Consider the following 17,827-nt stretch of genomic DNA (forward strand, 5'->3'; position numbering starts at 1 on the left):
AACTCTAGGCGATTTCTAAGGAATCAACTAATCCATTCATTACGCAATCGGGTACTCCCATACCTGCGGCGAAGCCCATTCCACCTAGCGAGAATTTACCGTTACACTGCTGGTTCATAATTTCATACAATTTTTGTTTTTGTTTCTCGTAACCAACATTGTACTGGGGGATACAGTCTCGGTGTAAATTATACGAAATCATAATATCATTTTCTTCGAGAGAAAGTGACTTATCGGTCATTTGAGCCTCGTTTCTGAATATTAAGTTGTGGTCCTTTAGGCTAGTATTTAAGATTGATGACAATACATTTTTGATTGCTTTAACGTTAAGGTTGTTTGAGGGAATCCCTATCTTGTTGTAGTAGTGACCTCCCATCATTAAGGTTATTTTATTATAATTGTCAGTCGAGATTTTCTCATTCAGATATAATGGTTTAACATGACGTTCTATGTCTGAATCATACATTATTCCTAGTAAGCTTTCGTGATTTTGATTAACTTTTGGGACAAGGAAGCCAAATCCATTCTTGTCGGAAGGTATCAATATAGGCTTGCGGCAGTAAATATTCACTAAAAATATAGATACATATTCTAATGGTAAAACCGCCTTAATTTCATCATTCGTAATTAATTTGCTCAATGTATTGGTGTTGATAGTTGATCTGATGTGGTCGTACTTTTGTACCTGATTATTTACAACGATGTGGGGTGTCTTAGCATTAATTTCTTGAATTTCAGAATTGTAAAAAATTTCCACGTTCGGCTGCAGTTCTAAATACTTTGCCATGCTTGTTGGAAGCGTCTGTAAGCCATCTTTCAATCTAACCATAGGATACTTTTTTAAAGTTGAGGCTAATTCTAATAAATTACTATTGCTTGATATCTTGTCCTGATAACTTGCTAATGAAGCGGATAGCTCTTTTGTTGGAGGAGTTTCTCTTATTTTCTTAATCATACCTTTAATTATTGATCCATTTTCAGTTTCAAGACTAACTAAACTAGGTAAAACCGAGCGGACACTAAGCTTAGAAATATCTCCAGCATAAATACCATGCAAAACACCGCTGAGAATATTGTCGGATAACTTACTACTTCCGAACCTCCTAGTAATAAAACTTTCGACACTCTCGTCCTCATTTGGTGATATTCTACCCTTGGCAAATGGCTCTAGAAGCATTCCTTTCAAGATACCATTAACAATACCGCTGCTTAGAAACTTACCAAAAGACTTGATCGAATTCGGGACTTGAACTAAGATGTTTTCTCTGGATAATAGGTATTTTCTGTTTGCAATCGAATCATGAGCCATTACTTCTATTTTACTTGATTGATTCAAGTTCCGTAGAACATCTATAATTAATAATGACCCATCGCTAACTCCTCTCAATGTTCTAGGTCCCTTCTCCAACAAAACCTTTTGCTTTTCATTTTTCAATTGCAAGTACTCCGATTTGATCCATCCCCCAGGTTGGTTTTGAGATTCAAATATATTGATCTTTATATCAGGCCTTAATTTATTCAAAAAATAACTAAACGACAATCCAGATATTCCACCACCTATTACAGCCACCCTACCATTATGAGGTATCTTGTTTAAGTTCATCCTTACTTCTGCCGTAAGGTTTAGACTCAATTCTTATTACAGGGAAGTATTATAATCGAAAATCATGTGACTAAATGTCAATAAAATATAGAATAAATATAGATGTAATATTATACACTAATACTATACAAGAGTAAGAATTTATACTGCTCGATAAATGTCTTGTGCTTTGTTCATTTCCATTATCATAGTTAAATTCTCACTTGAGAGTTTTTGTTTGTCATGATTTCCTGCCGTATTATTGCTAACTTCATTGAAATGTTTAATGGAGGTTTGTGCATTAGAGTTCACATCATCAACACTCGAATTTTCTAATAACGGCAATCTTTGATCAAAATTGAAGTTAGTCAACACAGATATTTGGTCAGTTGATATTCCAACATTATTAAATTTGTCACTGTGTGGTTGAATAGGAGGACGAGCACCAATTTCATCCATATTGAGTTCCGGTGGTGCTTCTAGAGAAGCTCCACGGCCATTACTCTCTTCAGAAGCATTTTCAATCTGACTTCCCTTATAGAGATTTGAAGCATCTGTTTGGCTAGTCTCAGTTCCAGATGTATCAGGAACAGTCTGGTTATCCATTTCGTTTGAATACATTATGGAATCTCCGGATGTTGCAGATATTCCTGACGAACCGGAAAAGTTGGTGCCATTTGAGGATGATGTCGGAGTAGTAGATATATTGTCATATGACCCCGTTTTACGGGACATTAAAAGGTTTCCCCCGTCATTGGATGGCACATCTGATTCCAATTTACTCGATGCAAGACCATCACTACCCAGATCATTGTTTCCCAGATCGTTATTGCTGTTTGAGGGTGCAAATGAATTAACTAAGGAATACCTAATTGTTGATCTCCGCAAATTTGTACTTGGAGAATCGGCACCATCAACAATCGAATCAATATTATAGACATTATTGACTTCAGAAGGTGTACTCATTTCTCTTTCATACGCTGGAGCTGGTTCATCTGGAATTATGGACGGAATACGACTAATCTGATCATCTCCTAAAGATATCGACCGTGTTATCGGAGACGTGGGTGCAGAAATCGCTTCCTCAAAAGATGGCAATATCTCAGAATCGTCTGTTAATGGCCTAATAGAAACACCATTATTCTCATAATTTGGAGTCCTAAATGGAATAGATGGCTTGGTATTTCCTCCCATTGGTGGTGCTTGTCCCATTGGTAAGTCAATTTCATCATACTTTGGTAACTGGATAGAATCGTCATTACATTTAGCACTGAGTAATACCAACGGTGTATCAACAACCACTTCATAATGATGCATTTTGAAATTATCCTTTGGATCAGGTTTTGATATCCTGAAACAAACTTGAAGTCTATGATGTACTTGGATATGACGGAAGTTCGAATCTGGGTATAAGGCTTTTGAAACTGTAGTATAACCCTGTTGGATATTTTCCTTTAGATGGTTGTGAGACTCCTCTGTCATAAAGGCAGATGCATCAGGCGTTATGATCTCGTTGTGAGTTTCATTTCGAGGAACGTTAAAATCGTTATTATGAGTTAAATTAGTTTCTAATGTGCCAATAATGGGCGATGATGGGGTGGTAAATGGCGGTGATGAAGGATCATTGGCTACTATAGACGCCTTTCTAGAAGCTGAATTAGAACTATGTTCACCGCTATACGTATCATCGTTAACACTTGAAGTTAATATCGTTTTATCACTTCTAGTAGTCAAAAACGGCAATGCAACATTGACAGCTAAAGGTGACGCAATTAGCAAGTCTCTTGAGTCACTACTAGGTGGCTTACTTAATGGATCGTCTAAATTCAAGTTCTCAATTTCCTCATCAGACAACTGCTGTTCGTAACACGAAAATAACAAATTATTATCAGGACATTTTATAAACTCTTCCTTATAAGGTTCTGAATTTGAATTTGAAGACTTATTTTTAGTCTTCAACTCACAAACTGATATAAGCCTTTCCCTGATTCTATCATTATTAGCAGCATTAACGTGAAATGGATCATCGCCATCGTAATCATATTCTTTAGATAAACTCTTAGAAACATAAGTTATTCTTTCAGAAATATTAAACTTTATTCTCTTAATAACAACATCTTTTACTAATGGAATTAACTTAACATTGATCGAATGTTCTGAACCTAAGGAAACATATTTTTTCGGAAACGTGATAATGTAATGTAACGATTCATTCCATACCCTATCGACATAAATAGGCTTGTCCGCGATGGAATTAGCATGTAATGGTGGTGTCCGTACCATGGGTAAATTATAAGAAGCTGTCACTTTCACTTTACGGTTTAATTTAGCACTGACCTTATTCATATCTACATTTAGGATATGAGCCAACGATCCATTTATAGTAGTAATGCTTGGTGGGATATGTTCAGGTAATAATATAGGCAACAAAAAGACGTAAATTCCTTCTTTGCAAATATCACTACTAGATCCTGAAGTGCTTTGGGTGTGCTGATTATCGTCCACCTCGTCACGATCAAGCTGCACACTTGATTTTCTACTAATACCTTTTCCGTTGTAGACATCAGTTCCATCAGCTAAATCTCTGACGCTTATTAATTTATAATTTCTTGTAATATCTGCTAACTTCTCTGGTGTGACTTTCTTTGTCTTGACATCATTTGAATTTGATGTATTAATATAGAAGAATGCATCGGACATCTTTGCCAGCCATTCCATATATCCAATCTTAAATTTCTCCTTGACAAAACTCTTATTATAAGGGTCGCATGTGGGCCATAATATATTAGTAACAGACTGAAATTCAAAATGAACGTCTTTGACAATTGTTTCCTTTTTTAATTCGATTATGACGGCAAACGTATGAGGTATTGGTGAGTCTGAATCAATCTTAGTACATAAATAGTTTGGAGAATTGAACGATTCCATCTTCTTGCGCAACCTCTCCGGAGGCTCTGTACCTCCTAAAGGTGTTTCGTCGTCATGTGGAACTAATGATATCAGCGGATTCCCCATGTCTTCATCGACAGGATTAACTTCACAATTTCTATTATCAGTACTTAAATCCAACACCTCATTGTCGATATGATCCTGTGGTATGCCCCCGTTTTCCACATCTTCGTATGTGAAACTGGCAGATGAAGCAGGCGAAAGATATATACAATCATGGGTGTTTGCCACATACACCTTAGCTGATTTTGATACAAGTCCACTCAGTGAATTATTTGTAGTATTCAAAGGTATCGGTTGCTGCAACCCTAATTCCAGCAACACATGTAGCAATTTTTTCAGAATCACCAGTGCAGTTTCCTGCTTTATTAATTCCTTTGTCTGTTTCTTACTTACATTTCGACCAGTAGATATTGATCTGGTACGATCTGTCGGTCCACCACTCATTACCGACATCGACTGCGATCCGTGCCTTCCACTCCCAACTCCAACACTTCCCGTTCGGCCCTTTTCGTTTGCCGATTCTTCGATTATGATCATAGGATTAGAAACACTGTTCCTTCTTTCCCCCGACTTTGACTTACCTATTTCAAAGATAGAAGATTCAGATGATCTTCTACCGGTAACCTTGCTTTTCAACTTATCAAAGCTAAACCCTCTGTGACTCATTTCGGATATATGATTACTAGAAGGACAAACAAACAAAAAAAAACCTGATAGATCGGAGAATATACTTGTTTAATAATGAGATTTATAAATATCTCAGATAGTTCTCCTATATTCTATCTATATACATAAAAACAAGAATAAGAATAAGGTGTATATATTTTAAAAATAGAGGATTACTACTTTTTTTCTCATCAATAGATAGTGCGAGATTCATTGCTCATTATGCTGGGGTACTTGGCTATAATAAACGCAAATAACAAAATTACGAGCATCATATGATCTGCTGTTGCATGCATCTAAATTCAATATTAATTGAAGTGATTATCATATGTTTCTAATGGGGCTTTTGGGGTTCGAGGACCCTGAGTTGCATCTAAGTGCACTATGGTTCAAAATTAGTTCTAGCCTATATCAAATATATTGCATTCTGTATTTCAGTTTTGTATATTTGCTACTTTTCCTACAGGAACTTATGCATTGACTATTGCAAACTGTTACGATTAGTGCTATTAGTTAGAGTAGTTTAATTTAGTGTCTTAGTCTCGCAGATTCGCATCAGCCTTGACGAAGGCTTATGTCAATATTTCCACATTTATTGGAAGAGGAGGCAGTCTCTATACGGGGAATGAGCCAAGGAGTCTGGAGATCATGGTAATATTATGATGCCCTGGGTATATATTAATTACAATTAAATTAGATGGCTGAGGTCAAGAAAACAAGAAAAAAAGTTGACCCCCAGAATGACTTAAACTCCGCGAATAAAATATTATCTAGTTAAAAAGTCTAGTATTATAAGCGAATAAATGATACTATTGAATAGTTAGATGCGGAAATGAGGGATCCGATAGCGGCGTATAGGTGACTCAAATACGCATCATTTTTAGTATGTACAATTTGTTTACACTTTGCGACCCCTAATGCCAGGGTATCGTAAATTTACGCAAAACTAGGAAGTGAGATCTACACATGAAAGAATCAATAGGGCTCAAGGTCAAGTTATATATTGTCCATATGCAAATTTTATTTAATCAAAGACTTGACTTGACCAACATTTCCTTCATTGTAGTTATTGTGGTTCGTATCGTTATTGTTTTCGTTATCATTTTCGTTATCGTTATCGTTATCGCTATCATTATCGCAATCGCAATCGTAATCGCTTCTGATATTGCTGTGGGTACCGTTATCACGTATGACATTTTTACTATCGTTATCATCAGCTCGCTTTGTAGACTTAATTGAAACATGCACATTTAGCTTCGGATTCGATTTCGGTACAAGGCATTCACTCCTTTTCTTTGGTGCAGTTGCGTGGCTAGTAGTGTTAAATTCGGCTCCATTGATAAGGGAATCGATTAACAGATACTCACTATCATTGTGCGCCAAAAGATTCATTGTAGGAATCAATGTGTCAGTTTGTAGATTGAAAATCATTTCGTAAGTGTTATCATCGTAAAGCTTGTAAATCACGAGACGTTTATCAACCACTGAACACATCAAATAGATGGGATCAAAGTAGGAAAGATCGTTCTCCTGATTAAGCTTTCTTGTTGTGGATTCGTTGTTCACGATAACCTTGCAAGACGACATGGGTCCAATCTTTAAATTGTCGTACAAGTTGGTGGTTTTGAACTTGAATAACTTGATGACCCCGGCCTTCGATATCGAATCAGTCCATAGCAAGAACTTGTTGTTGTTAAAAAGCTTTAGCGTGGTTATTGGAAACTGTGATAAATTCATTATTCTTGTGGGAGCCGTATCTTCATCAATATTGTAAACAATAACGCTGCCGAACTGAGTACCACATATTATCATTCCAGAATCATTAGGCATAACACAGATAGAAACAATCCAGTTAGATATGGAATCCATCGGTGACGTGTGGTATACGTATTCCTCGCGAGTCAATGACGACGTCCACATTGGCATTAACGTATGAATTTGCCTCTCATTCAATGATGATCGCAAATTTAACGATGTCGATCTTCTTCTTAATTGTAGCATTGGTCTTCCCAAATCAACCGGTTCGTAATTAAGGCTGATATCATTTCCCGCAAGTGGAATTTGGAAGAAATGGTCAAGTGTCTTAGCAAAGTCATCTACCTTCTCATAGATGTTTGTTTCGATCTCATATATCTTTAATTCATTATTCTTCCCCGAGCAAACCGCTAATATCTTATTGTCACTCGCCATCTTTATTTCAATGCATGAAATTGGTTTGTGGATCAAGTACACCCTATAACTTTCGTCTGCATCATCATTAACCAAATCTCGGAATATCAACTTGCCCTCGCTAGAGCAACTATATAGATACTGATGGTTTACAAATCCTATACCAACTATCGAATCCTGGGAGTTCATATTCGAATGTTTCCACTCTTTGTATAGCTTAAAGCTCCTCTGTCTATTGTTATTCTCAGCTAGAGTATTCTCATATAGCTGAATTAACCCCGTCTTCCGGGCTAGTACTAAATACAGCCTATCTTGGAACTTAAACAGCATCATCTGTTGAATATAGTTTCCCTTTCCCTCAATGCAAAACTCATTCTTGTATTTGAAATCTATTCTATCCTTGATCTTTCGAAATCTTATCGCTGATTATGTTAGTTTATCCGTTCCGCCTAAATTACAAAATATTGAACTTCAGTCATAAACATACCCCTTATACTCCCATTAGATTGTGTAGATAATAGGACGTTCATTTTTCTTGAGGAGTATGCTACTACCTTCTGTATTGTATCAATTCTTTCTGATTTAAACCGTATCCTGTAAAGAACTCCGTGTTAAGAAAGAACAAGAATCGAATTCACAAAACTGGGGTATATCGCGATAAAATCTCTCCTCGGCTACAGAACAATAGAGCCTTTTGACATTTATTATATAAAAATATGCTTATAGAATCGGGTATTTCTCTCAACTGATGCTTATTATAAGGTAACGTAGTAAAATGGTTGATATTAATGTTGAAGGTAAGAATGCGTTGATTACTGGTGGTACTAGAGGCCTAGGATTACATATTGCTGAGAGCTTTGTTCTCAATGGCGCTTCGACAGTTATAATTACGTCCAGGAAAAAAGATGCTTGTGAAAGTGCTCAACGTGAGCTTGAAAAGATTGCTGTAGATAATCAAAAACAGGTCAAGATCATTGCAATTCCGTGTGATATTTCTGTAGAAGAGAATGTAAAGGAGTTTTTCAGGCAAGCATCAAAACAAATTGATAGATTGGACATATTGATTGCAAATGCAGGGGCCACCTATGGAGCACCATTAAAGGACCATCCATTGTCAGCCATGAAAAAGGTGATACACTTGAATATCACAGGTGTTTTCCATACAATTCAATTGTTCACACCGTTATTAGAATCGTCTGGTGCGAAATCTGACCCATCAAGAATTATTATTGTGTCGTCGGTTGCGTCATTTGTGGCTACAGACTTTGGCGGAACGTATGGATACTTAGCTTCTAAAGCAGGTGTCGCTCATTTGGGTAAGAATTTGGCGTTACAATTAGCACCCCGTAATGTGAATGTCAACACCATCGCGCCAGGGTTCTTTCCAACTAAAATGACCAAAGGTTTAATGGCAGCAAATACTAGTGAAATGGTGGAAGGTAACCCTCTCAAAAGACTTGGGACTAAATCCGATATTCAAAATTCGGTATTATGGTTGTGTTCTAAACAGTCAAATTATATAAATGGGATCGTTTTACCTATAGATGGAGGTTTACATTTAGTAGGTACATCTAATTTAGCTCATTTGTAGATATTATATATGGCCTAAAATTCTATACGTATGAATAAAAAATTGAAAATTTAATGAATTGAAACAAATAAATAATGATTAATGATGTAACTTTTATAAAGTTTCAAAAGCAGCCGTCTTCATCAAAATAGCTTCTCCCACCTCTAAGAGGCTTGACAATATTCAAGTTTAAACCCATCTTTGGTGAAATCGGTGAAGTTGGTACGTTTCGTTGGATTGAAAAACCAGGCACTTTTCCATTGGTGCTTTCAGATAATACGTCAGCTTTGTCGTCGTCATCATCGTTGCGTCCTGTTGAGTTGTAGCTCTGATAGGCCATACGATTACCATCTTCACCAACAGCAGTGGCAGGTTTTTTGGTTTCTTCGTTAGATTTCTGTTTTGCATAGGCATCCAACCTCTCTTTGATTGAGCTGAGCTTATTCTCAAAATTAACGCCATCTCTCAGGACCTGGGATTGTTGCTCCATTAGAGAAGCCTTCAACTTGTCAATTTTTATATCTCTTGATTCAATAATTTTCTCACTTATTAGAAGATGTTTCCGTAAATTAACATTTATTATTTCAACATCACTTAATTTATCATTGAGCTTATGCAATGTATCTTCCAACTTGAATAATTTTAATTCTTCTTGGTGTGATAGTTTTAAATTTTGCATTTTCATGCTTAAAACGATGTTTTCTAACTCTGTTATCTTAGCATCCCTTAGCTTTAATTCATCAATAAGCTGATGAGATTTATTTGACCTATTTGGAGAATTCGGCTTTGCAATGGGTATTTTAGAAGAATATTCTGAGGCTGACGTATCTTCCTCAAATAGAGTATTATATGATTTAAAAGGTGTCAGATATGAAATACCTTTCCTTTGTGATAGTTCGCTTTCCAATTTTTTAATGTATGCTTGATTCTGTTTATTTGTTTCCTCTAAAGATTGAACTTTTAATTGCAAAGATATCGAACTCAACTCTGTATTGATGTATGCATTATTTTTAATCTTTTTCGCCCGAGAACCAAATCTCAAAGTTGATAATGTTTCAAGCTCATTTATCGATGAAGGTGAACAGTTTATTATCAATGATGTTCTTGAATTACCACCTAAAGACTCCTGTAATATTCGTGTCAATTTTGAATCTCTATATGGAATATGGGATGATTTGCCGTCTGTTAAAGAATTAATCACATTACCTAAAGCCGAAAGTGAACTATTGATTTTTTTAGCTTCCTCTAAAGTCTGACCCATTGCTCCTGTCTTGTCGACCTTTTCAGATCCTGCTAAATCTACTAAGAATAAGTGGCTTCTTTTGATTGTATCATCAAATAGTTGTTTTTGGGACAAGTTGATTTGTAAAATCGCATGCGATCTAGACGACTCAATATTCATATTCGTTATCGAATTAGATCTTGCCTTCGACCCTTGATCTAAAACAGCATACAACTCCTTTGATGATGATACAAATGCTTGTGATATACCCTTGACATGTACACCATGTGCCTTGTCTTCTTGGATAACGAATTTACTATTTGTATCTGATCTTGGATCTAGCAAGTCTCTGATCTGCTCCATGTATATCTCCATGTATGACACCCCCACTGTATATTCCATATCTGAAGAGCTATTATTAATCTTTTCAAAAATTTCGTTGCATATTCGAGGTATTATACCCTGTTGTTCCTCGTCATTGATAAACGGACCCATCATAGTGTATGATTTACCAGAACCAGTCTGGCCATACGCAAAGATAGTTCCATTGTACCCATTTAAAAAATCCTCAACTGCTTGACTTATAGAGTATTGATATATGTCTTGTTGTTTAGAATTGACGTCAAACACCCTATCAAAGGTATAGGTGGTCGCATTCTCTCGACTTCCTATCAATACCGTTGAATCATTAACAAGTTTTGAAATCTGTTTCCCTTTAGTCTTCTCATATTCATTGGGAGGTCGAAACCGACAAATGACCTTAATATTCGAATTTCCCACATCATCTCGAGTCTTACGATAATTTAAAGGAGAGCCTTGGTCTGGTCCTGATCTGTTATTTGGTGCATCATGAGGCCCACATGGGCTCGAAAAATTGGACATAGTGTTTAGCTACGACGCTCTAGCAGATTGCCTCTACCGTATAACCTAGCCGCCCTATATATTCGTCTAGTACTATCAAGAACGATGTAGGTTATAAGTTTTACAACTATTATCTATTCAGTAATTCTTTATGATCTAGAATCACATGATCTAAATGAGACACTCAACGACATACAGAAATGTCTCTTCATAGTGGGGCCAAAGAGGGGACTATAATCCGAATCGTCTGCAAAACTTATTCGTAATCTGTATATTCTTCACCATGTATAGTTAACTGCATTTCCATTACGGTTTGATACATGTTTTAGTTGTCCTTTAATCATTGTCAAGCTCTATAGGGTGCCGAGCTATTGAAGTCTTGAAAACTACGATGATAGCTATGCATCAAAGTAGGTATTTCCCACTTTGCAACAGAAACAAATCAGCAGTTACTCCGTTGAACATTATTAGTAACATTTGGAGCTGTAATATTATAACTACCTTTAGTTTCATAAGTCTGTATATATATATATTATATACAGCTATAATATTGGCATATCCTGTTATACCTTACGCATATGAACTGGACATCACAATTAGTCGTATCTCTAGGTATTATATTTACATAAGTCCACGGCGGAAAATCCGAGACAGGTTCTACGGCAGTTTACTTCATACATTAAATGTTGCATCCATGCTATTCTTTGTGCTCGTGATATCTGACACCGATCGGTCAGAGTCAAAGTTTGACTGGGGAACCAGAGTCAACTGAACTGGCTTATCTGGTATTCTATATTTCAGATAAGATGTTCCCATCCTCAGGTGCAGCTTTCAACCTCTAATGAATCTAACTGTTATACAATACCTAGATATAAATCATATCGGAATGAGCCCTCAAAATACCCCTATAGCCTGAATATGTCACTCCGTGGCCTTGTAAAAATTTTCATCAAATTTGTATATTTCACGTGATAGATTATTAGTCCGAGGAAATTACTCATAGTATGAAAAATTGATTTTAATTTATTGATAAACTATAAAAGACATTAATATTTCTTTTCAATTAGACTATAAATCAATTGCTCTAGTGTCAATAAAATGTCTGTTCCACAACAAATCAGTGAAACTTTTCAAAAAGCTATGAATCTTTCGGGATCTCCAAATGCTGTTTCAACTTCCCCTACTCAATCATACATGAGTCAGTATGTCTCGGCTACCCAAAAGCCAACCAAAGCTTTAAAGCCATTTTCTACTGGTGATATTAAGATTTTGTTATTAGAAAATGTGAATCAAACTGCTATTAGTATTTTCCAAAATCAAGGTTACCAAGTTGAATTCTACAAGTCGTCTTTAGGTGAAGAAGAATTGATCGAAAAGATCAAGGAAGTACATGCTATTGGTATCAGATCCAAAACTAAATTAACCGAAAAGATTTTGCAACACGCCAGAAACTTAGTGGTTATTGGTTGTTTCTGTATTGGTACCAACCAAGTTGATTTAGAATACGCTGCCAAGTCAGGTATTTCTGTTTTCAACTCTCCATTTTCTAACTCCAGATCTGTTGCTGAATTGGTTATTGCTGAAATTATCACCTTAGCCAGACAATTAGGTGATCGTTCTATTGAAATGCACACTGGTACCTGGAACAAGGTAAGTGCTAAGTGCTGGGAAATTAGAGGTAAGACTTTAGGGATTATTGGTTACGGTCATATCGGTTCTCAATTATCTGTCTTAGCTGAAGCTATGGGTATGAACGTTATTTACTACGATGTTCAAATGATCATGGCTTTAGGTAACTCAAAACAAGTTGACACCTTAGATGACTTGTTACAAAGGGCCGATTTCGTCACCCTCCATGTTCCAGAAACCTCCGATACTAAGAACTTATTATCGTCTCCACAATTTGCTGCCATGAAGGATGGTGCCTATGTTATCAACGCTTCCCGTGGTACCGTGGTCGATATTGCTGCTTTAGTACAAGCTATGAAATCAGGCAAAATCGCAGGTGCTGCATTAGATGTCTACCCACAAGAACCAGCAAAGAATGGTGAAGGTTATTTCAGCAATGAATTAAATGACTGGGCTTCTGAATTATGCTCCTTGAGAAACGTTATCTTATCTCCACACATTGGGGGTTCTACCGAAGAAGCTCAATCTGCTATCGGTGTGGAAGTTGCCACCTCGTTAACGAAATACATTAACGAAGGTAACTCCACTGCTGCTGTTAACTTCCCAGAAGTCCAATTGAGAGCTTTAGATTTAGATCAACAAAACTCTGTCAGAGTATTGTATATCCATCAAAACGTTCCTGGTGTTTTAAAGACTGTTAACAACATCTTATCAAATCACAATATTGAAAAGCAATTCAGTGATTCTAGAGATGATGTTGCATACTTGATGGCTGATATCTCTGATGTTGACATTACTGACATCAAGTCCTTATATGAACAGTTAGAGCAAACTCCATATAAAATTGCCACTCGTTTATTATACTAAACGCTCTAAATTTTGAAAATTTACTAGAACACTTGTCTAATTCCTAATATCTCTGAACAACTGAATGTTCAAAAAAAACGAACAAACTAATAAATAAATTATTCTGTATCTTTGCTTTGTAGTTCAATCATTCCAAGACTCCTGACAATACGGTTAGTATAGGCGTTTATCAAGGATGACATACATTAAGGTCGGCTACACATTACAATACGTATGGGAGAATTCATTCCTGTCGTAAAAGGTCTTACAGAGTCTATAGGTATACATGGCCGGGTAATATTTTGGTTTTGTGACATTTTGGATATTTGGATTAGTGCTCGAAGAAAGAGATCGATTACTTGGTGGCAATACTTAGTTATCACATCAATAACTAATTTCTGTTTACCTTAATATATTTCAATTACTATAGCGTCATAGATTAATAGGATTATATAATGGCATTAGTATCAGCAACTCCTTATTTAGCTTTGCTAAGTGAACAAGATCCAAGTTTAAAATCCTACGCTTTAACATCATTAAATGAAATAGTAGATCAATTATGGGCAGAAATAGCTAATAATATAACTGATTTAGAAGAGTTGTACGAAGACAAGTCGTTTGAAAAAAGAACATTGGCTGCGTTAATTATTTCTAAGGTTTACTATAACTTGGGAGATTTTGAAGCTTCGGTTAAGTATTCGCTTTTCGCAGGAGATGAATTCAATATTGAAGAGCAATCGCAATATATTGAAACAATTGTGTCCCAATGTATTAATCTTTATACGTCTTTGTCTCAGAAGAAATACAATGATAAGACAGTGGAAATTGATACCCAATTGACCGGTATTTTTGAGAAAATGGTAGAAAAATGTATTAAATCAAATGAATTGAAGTTGGCATTAGGCATTTCATTAGAAAGTTACAGATTGGATATAGTTCAATCAATCTTGAAGGAACAAATCAAGATAAACGAAGAAGTTTGCTTGAACTTAATAAACTATGTACTTGTTTGTTCAAATTCGGTAATTAACAACAGCACTTTCAGAACTAATGTGTTGAATTCTTTAATTGAATTATTGTTATCCTTGAAGAAAAACCAAGACTTCTTCACCATTTTCAAAATTATAGTACAATTGAATGACTCTAAGATGGCTATTCAACTTTTCAAGGAATTGATTAAAAATGAGGAGAATTTGATAGCTTATCAGGGTGCATTTGATTTAGTAAGTACGGCGTCTCAAGAACTATTAGACAGTACTATTACTGAATTAAAAAATGATGAAGCTTTTGGGGCCACTGAACCTGCTCAGGCGAGATTATTGCTTATTTTAAGCGGTGTTCCAACCTGTGACTTGGATATAACTTTCTTGTACAAGAATAACAACACTGATATTTCGATTTTGAATAAGTCTAAGAATTTATTGGAAGGTAGAAGTTCTATATTCCATTCTGCAGTTACATTTGCCAATGCCTTCATGCATGCAGGTACTACTGATGATTCCTTTTTCAGAAAGAACTTAGAATGGTTAGGTAAAGCTACCAACTGGTCCAAATTTTCAGCTACTGCGGCTTTGGGTGTGATCCATAAAGGTAATTTATCGCAAGGTCGTAATATTTTGAAACCATACTTACCTGGGTCATCTGGTGCTCCACATACAAAGGGAGGATCCTTATTTGCTCTTGGTTTAATCTTTGCTGGACATGGTAGAGAAACAATTGATTACTTAAAGCTGTTTGTTGATGAACATGGTAATACTGCGGGCAATAATGATACTGATGTCATGTTGCATGGTGCATGTCTTGGATGTGGTGTTGCTGGTATGGCATCCAATAGTGAAAGTGTTTATGAAGCATTAAAGGTGGTTTTATATTCTGATTCTGCTATTTCTGGTCAAGCAGCAGGTTTAGCTATGGGTTTGGTTATGTTAGGTTCTGGTAATGAGACTGCAATTAATGATATGTTTACTTATGCCCAAGAAACTCAGCATGAAAATATTATTAGAGGCTTAGCTATTGGTATTGCTCTATTAAATTATGGAAGAGAAGACAAAGCTTTGGATGTGATTGATAGATTTATGGCACAGGAAAGTTCCATCTTGAGATATGGAGGAGCTTTTACAATAGCATTAGCGTATGCAGGTACTAGTAACAATGCGGCCATTAAGAAATTATTACACTATGCTGTTTCTGATCCTTCAGATGATGTAAGAAGAGCATCTGTTATAAGTTTGGGATTCTTGTTAATTCGTAATTATACTGCAGCTCCACAGATCGTTGAATTATTATCTCAATCTCATAATCCTCATGTACGTTACGGTACAGCATTGGCATTGGGTATTTCCTGTGCAGGTAGAAGCTTACACTCTGCAATTGAAGTCTTAGAACCATTAACTAAGGATCCTGTTGATTTTGTTAGACAAGGAGCTTTAATGGCTTCTGCTATGATATTGGTCCAACAGAATGAAAACGTGTACCCAAAGGTTAAAGAATTTACTGCAAAGTATGCTGACACCATAAAGACTAAACACGAAGATGCATTGGCTAAATTTGGTGCTACATTAGCCCAAGGTATTATTGATGCTGGTGGTCGTAACGTTACTATTAATTTAGAAAATACTCAAACAAACACATTGAACATAAAAGCAATTGTTGGTTTAACTGTTTTCGTTCAATCATGGTACTGGTTCCCATTTGCACATTTCTTATCCTTATCATTTGCTCCAACTTCAATTATTGGTGTCAAAGAAGATTTGAAGGCACCAAAGTTCGAGCTCAACTGTCATACGAAGCCAGAAGTTTTCCAATACCCACCAAAGGTTGAAGAATCAAAAGAAAAACAACCAGATAAGATTACCACTGCTGTTTTATCTACAACTGTTAAGGCAAAAGCTAGAGCCAAGAAGAATCAAGCTAAGAAGCAAGAAGAAGAAGGCATCAAACCAGAACCTACAGATGACAAGATGGATATCGATGAAACTGACAAAAAGGCAAAGGATGACAAAGAATCCAAGGAATCTAAGGAAGATGCGGAAGACTCCAAAAACAAGGATGAACAACTTTCAATTCGTTATACTAAAACTCCTTATAAAATTGGAAACTTATCTCGTGTATTGCCAGCACAATCGAATTATATATCCTTCTCTAAGGATAGCAGGTTTGTTCCAGTGAGAAGATTCAGAGGTACAGGCGGTATCATTGTTTTAGAGGATACTAAACCAGAAGAAAAGGTTGAAGTCATAAAAACCGTTAGACAATTGAATGTTACGGAAGCTCCATTACCTGAGCCATTCACGTTGAGCGGTGATGATTTAAAAGATGATGACGAATAGATCCACTTTATTTCTAACTATATATTTAGTTTTATATAATAATTTAGATTTAAAATAAAAAAAGATTAATATTATAATATTACACTTCAAAAATTGCAGTGACAGGACGATGGTCACTACAGTAAGAGCCATTACATTCATGGTCAATAATTTCATGTTTGACAATAGGTACCCCCTTCGTAGTCCAGATAAAGTCAATACTTGATTCAGAACCGCCCTTTTCGAACCCTGTACAAGTATCCTTGAACCCACATCTCTCGTGACAGTTACAAGATGTATCAAGCAAAGACTTAGATAATGTCTGGTACGCTTCTTCGTGTTCTTGACTATTGAAATCTCCACTAAGCAAACTAGTTCCTTCGGTCTTGCTCATAAGATCAATAATTTGAAGCGATGAGTTTTCTCTCGCTTTCTTACCCTTATGATCATAGTGAGTGTTCAAATAGTTGACCACTTTCCCAGATTTCTTATGTTTCATCACAACAACGGTGACAATTCTCGGAAAAGCCGCATCCCATCCTTTGGTAGGTTGATTTGGATTCTCACCTAGCCAGTACGTTTTTCCCGAAACCAAATCCCACTCATCCGTCTTATACAAAATAGGTGCAAATTCACCTTTCGATTTACCATCATCTCTACCAACACCAAAAAACGTCCATGGCTTCCCTAAACCTTGAAGAATATCATTCAATTGGTTTTGCTTCACTTCTTGCAAACCAACCAAGGTAGGAATTGACTGTGAATGCTTATTTATAAGCCCAATTACACCGACTTTTCTCTTTGACCAAGGTTCTTCACCCTTCATCATGTTATTATTCTCCTGTCTGATATTATGGGTATAGATTTGAACCTTCAATGGCGGTAATTCGGCATTTCTATCCTTGACTTGTCCATGGTTTACGTTCCCTTGGTAGTTACTCTTCGAATTCGAGTGATGTTCCTTAACCTTTTTTTCAGCTTTTCTTAATAACTTATTAGCAATTGTTGTCCCTAATCCCATT

At 36.1% G+C, this 17,827-nt stretch overlaps 8 protein-coding genes across 8 annotated transcripts; 3 read left to right on the top strand and 5 right to left on the bottom strand. All coding sequences in view use genetic code 12, as the record gives it.

Annotated features, from left to right (window-relative positions):
- Positions 1-4: 4 nt before the first annotated feature.
- On the bottom strand, positions 5-1,603 carry DEHA2B10890g (DEHA2B10890p; the record flags this gene model as incomplete). The annotated part of the gene is made up of 1 exon (XM_457427.1): positions 5-1,603. One exon carries the CDS (start codon positions 1,601-1,603, stop codon positions 5-7), a length of 1,599 nt encoding a protein of 532 aa, XP_457427.2.
- A 141-nt stretch (positions 1,604-1,744) lies between these two features.
- Positions 1,745-5,200, bottom strand: DEHA2B10912g (DEHA2B10912p; the record flags this gene model as incomplete). Its single annotated transcript, XM_457428.1, has 1 exon — positions 1,745-5,200. The coding sequence occupies one exon, from the start codon at positions 5,198-5,200 to the stop codon at positions 1,745-1,747; it is 3,456 nt and encodes a 1,151-aa protein (XP_457428.2).
- A 1,020-nt stretch (positions 5,201-6,220) lies between these two features.
- Positions 6,221-7,899, bottom strand: DEHA2B10934g (DEHA2B10934p; the record flags this gene model as incomplete). The annotated part of the gene is made up of 2 exons (XM_457429.2): positions 6,221-7,791; positions 7,857-7,899. The coding sequence occupies 2 exons, from the start codon at positions 7,897-7,899 to the stop codon at positions 6,221-6,223; spliced, it is 1,614 nt and encodes a 537-aa protein (XP_457429.2).
- Positions 7,900-8,144: 245 nt separating this feature from the next.
- On the top strand, positions 8,145-8,960 carry DEHA2B10956g (DEHA2B10956p; the record flags this gene model as incomplete). Its single annotated transcript, XM_457430.1, has 1 exon — positions 8,145-8,960. One exon carries the CDS (start codon positions 8,145-8,147, stop codon positions 8,958-8,960), a length of 816 nt encoding a protein of 271 aa, XP_457430.1.
- A 103-nt stretch (positions 8,961-9,063) lies between these two features.
- On the bottom strand, positions 9,064-11,043 carry DEHA2B10978g (DEHA2B10978p; the record flags this gene model as incomplete). Its single annotated transcript, XM_457431.1, has 1 exon — positions 9,064-11,043. The coding sequence occupies one exon, from the start codon at positions 11,041-11,043 to the stop codon at positions 9,064-9,066; it is 1,980 nt and encodes a 659-aa protein (XP_457431.2).
- Positions 11,044-12,120: 1,077 nt separating this feature from the next.
- DEHA2B11000g (DEHA2B11000p) lies at positions 12,121-13,518 on the top strand (the record flags this gene model as incomplete). The annotated part of the gene is made up of 1 exon (XM_457432.1): positions 12,121-13,518. One exon carries the CDS (start codon positions 12,121-12,123, stop codon positions 13,516-13,518), a length of 1,398 nt encoding a protein of 465 aa, XP_457432.1.
- Positions 13,519-13,952: 434 nt separating this feature from the next.
- Positions 13,953-16,826, top strand: DEHA2B11022g (DEHA2B11022p; the record flags this gene model as incomplete). Its single annotated transcript, XM_457433.1, has 1 exon — positions 13,953-16,826. One exon carries the CDS (start codon positions 13,953-13,955, stop codon positions 16,824-16,826), a length of 2,874 nt encoding a protein of 957 aa, XP_457433.2.
- A 79-nt stretch (positions 16,827-16,905) lies between these two features.
- On the bottom strand, positions 16,906-17,826 carry DEHA2B11044g (DEHA2B11044p; the record flags this gene model as incomplete). The annotated part of the gene is made up of 1 exon (XM_457434.1): positions 16,906-17,826. The coding sequence occupies one exon, from the start codon at positions 17,824-17,826 to the stop codon at positions 16,906-16,908; it is 921 nt and encodes a 306-aa protein (XP_457434.1).
- Position 17,827: the final 1 nt, after the last annotated feature.

This window comes from Debaryomyces hansenii (genome assembly GCF_000006445.2).
Source record: "Debaryomyces hansenii CBS767 chromosome B complete sequence".
Classification (NCBI taxonomy): domain Eukaryota; kingdom Fungi; phylum Ascomycota; class Pichiomycetes; order Serinales; family Debaryomycetaceae; genus Debaryomyces; species Debaryomyces hansenii.